Below are 9,628 nucleotides of genomic sequence, written 5' to 3'. Positions count from 1 at the left end.
GTACATGCTGGAAATCTGAAATAAGAGCAGAAAATGCTGAAAATACACAGGAAGTCAGCATTAAGAAAAAATGATTTGAGCGGTTATAATCTGTTAGAAATTAGAAAACATCCCTAACCTAATCTGAAGATCAGCTTTAAACAGCGTTTTAAAAAATTTATTGACGATAGAGGTGGAACAACATACACATCTTTGTTCTTTCTAAATGCACAGTTCATTTTTTTAATGAGCAGCTTTCGCATTAGGGGCGAGAAGAATACGAAAAATTGTACAGCTCCTCCCTTTTTCGCCTCATCATTTCCAGTAATGTGTATTTTTTTTGCGCTGTTACGGTAAACCCAACCCCTTTTTTGACCCTCCCCACTCTACGAGACGAATAGGATGTGATAGTGACATGGAATGAGCCTGCCTCCCGGAAGGGATTATAAAAACAGGATTGGGCGAGATTCCGTGTCTCAGCAGTCGGGCAGAAAGTTCGTTGTTGTGTTTCCTTGTGAGCAGAGCCCCAGCCCCCTTTCACATTACAATCTGACCTGATCAGATTTCGCACCCTCCGCCCTAACCCCCATTTCCAGTCCACCTGCCGGTTTACCGCACGCAGCCGGGCTTTCTGAAAGATGATTCTGGACAGAGGGAGCGAGAACACCAGCGACGGCAGCGATCAGGAGAGTTGCATGATGTCGAGTCCCATAAATCTGGGTTACTTTTACCAGAGCTCCCCCGCAGCCAGCGAGCCGTGTTCTCCATCTGCCCCCACCTCGCCGCAGTCAGACTCAGACTCGCAGTGCGGAGCCTCAGACAAAGGCTATAGGAGTGCACAGTCCACAGGTACATACACACCACCTACTTTTCCTTCTCCATTTGGTTGCTCATTTCTTTGTGTTTTAAAAAAAATATGATTTCCGCCATTCCTATTCCCCTGTTCGAAACAACCTCATAACTTTTTCTTAAACTTCTACTTTTGCTCAATCGTTCTTTTCTTCTATATAAACCTTCCCCTTGTTAAAGCTTTTACTCTTGTGTGTTTTCCCTCCTGGTTATTCCGAGTCTCGATTTTTGTTTAAATCTTCAGCTTTAATCAGTATAATCGCGTTGTGCTGATATAAATGGGGGAGAAGGGGGCGTACTTTTTCCTGACTGCACCCACAATGTTTCTCACGGTATTTCATTTTAACATTTAAAACGTGAAATCTGAGACGAACCAACCACTTCCTGATCTATAGCACTAGGCATCGCAGTTTTAAAACCCATTTTCACCGATTAATATCACATTGAAGCCGAAATTGGGGTTTTAAGGACAGCAGTGAGTTTAATTGTAAAATGATCATTCCGGGTGTTTTCCCTAGTGGTCGATAGTTTAGAGTGACCCCAACTTGTGCTTTCATTTCCTCACCTGTTCGTGAAAAAAAAAGTGAGTAATCTGCGGCTGGTGGATTTTCCCTGTTTTTCTTCCGCTTGTTAACAGTTAATCGTTGTTCACTTTCTTAATAGCCTGCTCTGGCACAGGGAGGTCTCAGAGGCGACCCTTCCAAGGAGTTCGAGTGAAGAATCCTGTCAAGGAGCTCCTTAACCATTTCAGGAACACCCGCAAAGGCTCCAACCTGGAAAATTACCTGGTAACTAACACTCCACCCGATTTTATTCAGCGTTATATTCAAAAAATGCAGTAGTTTAAACAGTTAAATTCTTTATGTAAAAAAAAAATGTTAAAATAAAACAAAGGTTTATTTGTCATGTTTCCTTTTAACTTTTAAACTTTTAACTCTTAAAAGTTAATGCACAGTAATCTTAGATTAAACTTGTCGAATAGATTATGTAGACCAGATGCAGAAGTACTGTGGAAAATAACAACTTTTCTTCTTCAATTCAGCCCCAATTGAATTCACTAGAGGAAGAGTTTTCTCGTAAGTAATTTGCTTGCCAATTTGTAATTTTGATGTGACTGACATTATTAGGTCAAAATGCTCCATTATTTGTTGTACAGAATTAATAATCTGTTTTTGACCTTAGCAGAAATAAGAAGTCTCCTGGGTAGGGGAAAAAGATCAGCTTTGGAGAACCTGTCTGATGTACCTCCTTATAAACTATCACCGGCGCATGCATCTTATTTACTGGTAAAAATATCCAACATTCATTCTTTCAAAATGTAATTTTAGTTTAATTAACTCTGGATTATTTCTCTGATATAACCTTTAGGGTTGCAGATGACACTAATATTGGTTGGACGCCCTCAGGAATCTGATGGGAAGGAATGATGGCATTGTTATTTTATCAAATAATAAAACCTATTTTATAGTAATTTCAGACCTGTTACTTTTTGTTAGACCAGTATATAGGTGTCGTGGGGTCGGTTAGCTCAGTTGGCTAGACGACTAGGGTGTGATATAGAAAGACGCCAACAGCGTGGGTTCAATCCCAGTACCGGCTGTTGTAGGTCATGGAGGCCTGCCTCCTCGCCTTGCCTCATGCTTGCAGAGTGGTGACCCTCAAACTATGTCTGTCTCCAATGGGGAGAGATGCCAATGGGACTACAGCTAGAACAACAACATATACCTGGTCAATTGTGCCAATAGTAAAGCATTTGAGTGTCTTTGTTACATGACTGATGTCCATCTCTCTCTCTGCCTTCATTTCGTTAGACTCCACCCCAGACTCCAAACTCTGTCGAGAATTCAGAAGGAGCCCATAAAACTGACCCAAGGAATGATGTAAATCCAGATGCTCTTCAGGACATAATAAAAATGTTGCAGAATGACACCCATCAGATCTCCCTGAACTCAGTCCAGGTCAACTGGGCCAGTGTTGACAAGAATGATCAAGTATTTCAAGGGAAAAGAGAATTGCACCAAAACGGTAATATGCAGGACCTCCAGCACAGCCAGCTGTCCCCTGGACAGTGCCAGGACTTTCAGCAATTCCAAGTCCATAGTCCACCACAAGTCACTGGGCAACATAAAGGGTTTCAGCCATTTCAATGTGTAGATAATTCTCCAAATTTCCAGCAGGTACTACCCAATGGACAGCTCCAAGGTTTTCAGCAGGTGCCTGGTGATTTTCCACAATGTACATTTAACTTTCAAGTGCACCAAAATCCTTCTCTGTCTGAGGGGTGTTGGCAACCAAACACTCAGGAAAATATATCTCATCCTGCCCCTATGTATTATCCATCGCAATCTCAAGGCAAATCTTTCTTTCAATGGCAAATTGAACAAGAGGAGAAGAAGTTGTCCCACCTTAGTCAAGAGCAACTTCTTTCCAAAGACTCTGATGGTGACACGTAAGTATTATTAAATCTTTGTTTTGGTATATTAAGTGTTCAATGAAAACACAATAGGTGTCCTCTTTCCCACCCTAAAGACTTGTTGCATCATTATATTCCATATCTGGAGGTCTGTTCTGGGCCTCTTCTAATGTCACTCCTAGCTGGTCCCTAGATTGGTTCTGAATGAGAATGGTTCTGGATGACCAACCCTACAACATTCCCCTCTCGGAAGGAAGAGTGTTTAGCCTTTGCAAAAAGTCTCTCTGTAGCATCACTGTTTGGATTGGGCTATTAATTACAATTTTAGATATGAAACAACATCCTTTACTTTGTAGTGCACTGTATTGGAATTCCAGAGCGCACAGCCATCCTAATGTAATGAACACTGAAAATTCCCTCTTCAGTGTGAAATAGCACATTCATACCTATCTCTAACAAGGTCTTGACAAATTTAAGGTTCTGATCTGGTTGTTTTATAAGTTTAAAAGTATGTTACACTTATATTTTCCAGTCTTCTACACATTGCTGTTGCACAGGGCAGACGGGCTCTTGCATACGTCCTTGGGAAGAAGATGGCAGCTGTTAACCTGATAGATGTTAAAGAACACAATGGCCAGGTAAGGATACATTGACACATCAGTCATTTATTTGACATTGTCATGACTTTGAGGGGCTTGTGGAAACTATTTTGAAAATTTCCAATTTTTAAATCTTGTTTTTCCTCCCTTGTATGTATGCTATAGTGAGTTGAAAAAGTGAGATTTTAAATCAGATTGTTTAAAGTCACACTTTTGAACCAAGGGGTAGATCTCTCAATGAAGCCTTGTTTGCTTTGCAGGCAATAATTAATGTTAAACATCTTGCTAATATTTAACTTAAATTGACCTGTTTTTCAGTAACTGTCTAACTTGCATTTATGAAATGGCTGATTAGCTCTTTGTTTATTACTCTGGTTGCTTATCAAAAATGTGTTATCAGTTAGCCTTTTTGTCATCAGTTTCCTTGTACAGGTTGGACTTTTGTCAAACAGTACAGTAGCTTTTTTCTCTCTTTGTAGAGTGCCTTGCAGGTAGCTGTTGCTGCCAACCAGCACTTGATTGTTCAGGATCTAGTCAGCCTTGGAGCACAAGTGAACACTTCAGATCGCTGGGGCAGAACACCGCTGCATGTGGTTGCAGAAAAAGGTTTTGTTCAAGTGCTTCTGGTAGGTGTCTTTCCTCATTGAGAAACCTTTTTATTTTTTCTGATTCTTGACATTCTGTAGAAGTACCACTCTCAGGAGGTTGTGGTGACCTGCAGAAGTGTGAGCTTGACAAAGGAACAATTTCACTATGATTTTCACAAAAAACAGTCATTGTAACATTATGGACAAAAGTATACCTTTTGTAGATATTGCATCTTTTTGATTATATTGAAAATATCAAACACAGTTTTAAGCTATGTTCCATTATGGCAACCTAAAGGTTGCCCTAGTCCAAAGGATTCTTGCATGATTTGGGGATTCCTATTGGAACTTATAGGAGGAAATAGCCTAGAAGACAGTTTTAAGTTATGACCCATAATTTGCACTTATCTTCACCTCTCAACTATCCAACTCATAGTGACTCTGGAAAGCCAGCATGGTCCCCATTTTCCATTTAGTAAACTAGAATTTACTTGAAGTAGTAAACTAGCTTTTTTTTAACACCATCCTCAAACCCACCTCTTTGATCAAGCTTCTGGTCACATCTCTTCCTAACTCTTCTTGGCTCCGTACCCATTTTTTACCAAAGTGACTCCTGCCTGTACAATGGCCTGCTGACGTCATCAGAGCATTCAAAGCTGCGAACGTGGGCAAATGGCCTCCTTCTCTCAGAGATGCTGCGCATGTGCAGCCTACCGTCTCGGCCCTTGCCAGGACTAATTGGCACATGCGCGGGAAAATGATCCTTGCCTCTTGCTTCCTCCAACTCAGCTACTTGCTCCCGCCCCACTGACTGGCTGCTCTTACCTCTCATCAACACGCTCCAGGCCTCGATGCTTTCTCCCACACCCCCGCTGGCCGCTTCCCCACCCCCCCTCAGTCGCTCGCTCCCCGTTTCCCACCCCACTCTCTGGTCGCTCACTTCCCGCTCTCCCTTCCGCCCCCCCCCCCATCAACCCTTCAGATGCTAGCTCTAGGTCGCGCTGCTTCCCTTCTCTCGGCCACATGCTCCTATGTCACCTCTCGCGGCCCACCTTGCTTCTTCGGGTTGCGTGGCGGGAACGATTGAACGTGGGAGTGAGTGGCCGAGAGGAGGGAAGCAGCGCGGCCTAGAGCTAGCGGCTGGAGGGGTGGGGCGCAGGGGGAAGCAGGGAGCGATCGGCCGGAGAGCGGGGTGGGGGGTGTGGGGGAGAGCGAGCGGCCAGGGGAGAGCAGTGGCAAGGTGTGGAGCGACCGGCTGACAGAGAGGGGGAGCCAGTGAGGCTGCAACGTGTGCTTAAGGGAAGGAAGTGGGGAGCCAGCGGTGAAAAGACGGGCGCAGGAGGGACCGATGGAGAGAAGCTCAATGGCAGGAGGTAGCGGGGGACTGTTGGGGGTGTGATGGAGACTTGATAGCAGCCATTGCGTGGACTTTTGGGTTCCATTTGGTTTTCTGTGATAAATTGAGCAGTGTCATCTTTAATCCTAGCAGCTGCCTGAACGTTGCAGACAGTGACGTTCCAGTTGAAGAGGCTGCATTTGTACATGTGCTAGTACTGTATCACCTCGTGGTTACGTTGACAGCAAACACAGCCTTTTTAAAAATTACATCTTGGAAGCACCTCTGGGTATTTCGTATGTTAATGGTGTTATAAAAAGTCATGTTTTTTAAAATCCATTTGTAAATATATGTACTAAAATGATGACATTTTCATTTCAGTTGGAATATTTAAATAAATTAAATCATTTTCATATCTGCGATTTTTATTTTAAATGCTTATCATTTACTTACACATCCTTTTTTATGCTTCTGTGCAGGCCATTGAAAAGGGCATGGCACTAAATTGTCAGCATCTCAATCTCGAAGTTACAAACTTTGATGGTAAGATCAATTACTATATCTTCAGTAATGTCATAAAGGCTATTCTTATAATCCAATTTCCAAATTACTCATGAAAGGAAAGTGATTGTGCATGGAAGTGCTCCTTTACGGGATACCACCTTTTTGCATTTGGATTATGTCTGTAATAATTTTCAACAAACCAGTCAGGAATTTTTCAAACTTTATTCAATAAAAGAAAAGGCAGTACAAAAGGGGATCTTCTACATTTGTGTACCAAAACAATTTGTATAATGTTTTAATGTAAAATTGTTTGCATTCACAGCTAGCTGTAAATAACCATTCATCATTTTGCACTTTTCCTTCTATGTTTTAGGTATGACTGCTCTACACTGTACTGTTCTGGCCCACAACCGTGTGCTGCATGAGCTACAGAACAAAATTTATCAGCGGCATCTATCTGTTGAGATGCAGGAACTGGCCATGAAAAACAAGAGCTTGTTGGATACAGTTAAAACCCTTTTGCAGATGGGAGCATCTATTGAAACTCGGGTGAGTTCAGCTCTGATGCAAGTAGTGATCAAGCCACATGGGAGAGCAAACACCAGTTTTCAAAGTAAATAAATCTGTGGCCTGTGACGTGCTCTAATCGATATTTCAATTTTCCCCAGGATCGGAAGAGTGGTCGTACACCTATGCACTTGGCTGCTGAGGAAGCAAATGTTGACATACTGCGTCACTTTCTTGAGCAACCAGCCAGCCTCAATGTTGTAAATGCTAAGGTAAGATATAACGCAGACACCAGTCATTTGATGAAAGGGATTTTTTGCAATGAGCAAAGTATTTGACACCTTTTTAAGGGTCATTTAACATCAACTTTGCTAAGATTCCTGGCTTTTCTACACTAGTTAGTAGTACTAATGCTTATTGCTTTGCAAGAATTTTGTAACTGCTTAACATGAGTGTTATCTTGACATGAAAACACAACTTAAATTCATAAATTGACCAAATCGGCTTTAAAGGAAAGTGTGGGATGTGTGTATAACTGTGCCTACATAGTAGTTATGGTGGCTGATCAGGAGAATGTTTGAGGAAGTTTCCAGTGTTGATATTTTTGTTGTTAAGAGTTTTGTTCATCTTTCAGGCGTATAATGGCAACACTGCTCTTCATGTCGCAGCTGGCATGCAAGACCGGGTCAGTCAGGTAGACGCTGTTCGGCTTCTGATGAGAAAGGGAGCTGATCCTAGTGCCAGAAACCTGGAAAATGAACAGCCAGTGCATCTGGTGCCAGATGGTGCAAGAGGAGATGAAGTGAGTGAGGCAATCTATCCATTTATCAAAAAAAGTGTCAGTTTTGGCAGTGGATGCAGCAAAAACAGCTTCCTTTTAATCTTATTTTTATGTGAAGCAAAAGTAAATCCATTTCTTTAATCACTGAATATCGCTTTTATTTGCAGGTCAAACGCATTTTGAAGGGGAAAGCTGTCCAGTCAAGAGTGCCTCTCTTCTGACTTCCTGTTTTGAGAAATTTGCCCGTCACCCCCACTGTCAGTTAGGCAGTCCTATTTGATTTGTATAGAGATATTTGCTAGTTACTGGCAAATGTGTGTTGTTTCTTTGAAAGAAACTTTCATTGTTGACTACTGTGTAGTATTTAGTAAAAATAATGGTAGTATTAACCTGTATTTTGTTTTAAACTGCACTATCCAATTGTGAGGTAGGCCTAACATTCAAATGAAAACTGTTCTGCATGAATGTTCAGTTTGGCTTTGCTACTGCGAGAAGGGTGTGAAAGCTCAGATGTTCAAATGCAATAGCTAAAACCAATCTCATTCCAATTGCTTTTTGCAAATGAAATCCTGAATGATTTATTGCACACACCTATAGGTTTATGAATTTTTGAGTGAGCTGTTTTGGAAGGAAATATCCAGATGAAACTATGGATATGATTTGAAATGAGTGACTGAGATTTTTCAATGTTGATGTAGATATTTGCCTTGATTGCCATGAGCTTTCTTGTCTACTCAGAAACAGACAAGTGAATTTCCATCAAAGCAGTAAAAACACACACAACTCTGTGGCATTCTTCTACTTGTTTTGGCATTTATGCATTTCATTAACATGAGGTCTTAGCTTATTCTTGGTCCAGATTTATTCACCAGTGTATTTGTATGGGGCATCCTGAGATTGGTGGATGTACCAACTGAAGTAGAAAGGGGTCAAATAAGCAGTAAACATTAAGGTGAAAGGATTTGTACACATGGTGCATTTTTAAAAAAAAGTAAGTGACAATGCCAAGAGTATGTACCTGATGGGAAGAGGTTAGATGGAAATAGGATATCGGGTATAGAAAAGATGTCGAAAGTCATTTGCAGATGAGGGAATTTTCTTGAGGGAAAATTATTTTACAGGGTGTAATCCAAAAGATAGATTAATAATGCATACTGTATGAAACAGTGTGATAGGAAATGGATTGTTATAGATTTGGGTGCTATACAAATTAGTATAAGTGCCAATGCCTGATTCCTGAGTTAACTGGAGGTGTAAATGATTTTTCTGTTATTAGGTATCTGTTTGTTTCAACAGGTATATAATTGTAGTTCTCACCAATAAGAAAGATTTTGTGTTGTCTAATATTTGTGTATTTTGTGCTGGATTTAAGAAAAAAATCCTTTTAATACTTCACTATAATTGTCAAAATGAATATTTTATGTATGTAATTGTTTTCCAAAACTGATTTTAAGAGTAGAGTAGTTAACATACTGAAATTTAGTTGCATTTACTGCATATTTAGTAACTTTTTTTATTAAGACAAATGTAGAATTAAGAAGTATATAGCCTTAAAGTGCTAATAAATCATCTATTTTAGAAGGTAGTTTGTTCAATCATATTTAGTAAAGTATGTCTTGTAGACAGATTCTTTTTGTTATGAGGATAACGTTATATTAAATATTTGATGCATTAACTGTCTGGTGTCCAGTTTGTATCTTGGAGTTTTCAGTCCTTGGTTTAACAATGGTTGCCATAAGTGGACTTTGTTCTCTAATTGGCTAAAGCTGTTACATTGCTTCACTCTTTGGCAGAGGTGCATACCTGAGGAGCTAAGAGTTGTCCTATTTACAATGCATTTACCTAATTAACATAGCCTTGTGTTAACTACCAAATTCTCTGCTGAAGTGAAAGAAAGACTCATTTATATAGTGCCTTTCATGACTACCAGATGTCTCAATGTGCTTTGCATCCAACAAAGCACTTTTGAATTTGTACTGTTGTAGGAAACACTGGCAACCAATTTGTGCACAGCAAACTCACAAACAGAAATGTGATAATGACCAGATAATTTTTTGTGATGCTGATTGAAAA

General features: G+C 40.5%; 1 protein-coding gene across 2 annotated transcripts; it reads left to right on the top strand.

Annotated features, from left to right (window-relative positions):
- Positions 1–412: 412 nt before the first annotated feature.
- nfkbiz (nuclear factor of kappa light polypeptide gene enhancer in B-cells inhibitor, zeta) lies at positions 413–9,230 on the top strand. 2 transcript variants are annotated; one of them, XM_068040930.1, is made up of 12 exons: positions 413–828; positions 1,492–1,616; positions 1,871–1,904; positions 2,014–2,114; positions 2,640–3,277; positions 3,774–3,879; positions 4,320–4,466; positions 6,243–6,306; positions 6,641–6,816; positions 6,936–7,046; positions 7,409–7,576; positions 7,723–9,230. In XM_068040930.1, exons 1-12 carry the CDS (start codon positions 618–620, stop codon positions 7,774–7,776), a joined length of 1,935 nt encoding a protein of 644 aa, XP_067897031.1. In that variant the 5' UTR covers positions 413–617; the 3' UTR covers positions 7,777–9,230. The 2 variants fall into 2 exon arrangements, with proteins under 2 accessions (XP_067897031.1, XP_067897030.1); XM_068040929.1 differs by having other exon boundaries at positions 2,011–2,114.
- The last annotated feature ends 398 nt before the right edge of the window (positions 9,231–9,628 follow it).

Source organism: Heterodontus francisci, chromosome 10, assembly GCF_036365525.1.
Source record: "Heterodontus francisci isolate sHetFra1 chromosome 10, sHetFra1.hap1, whole genome shotgun sequence".
Lineage (NCBI taxonomy): Eukaryota > Metazoa > Chordata > Chondrichthyes > Heterodontiformes > Heterodontidae > Heterodontus > Heterodontus francisci.
The sequence above is the reverse complement of the archived record's forward strand: the minus strand, read 5'-3'. Positions and strand labels throughout refer to the sequence as shown.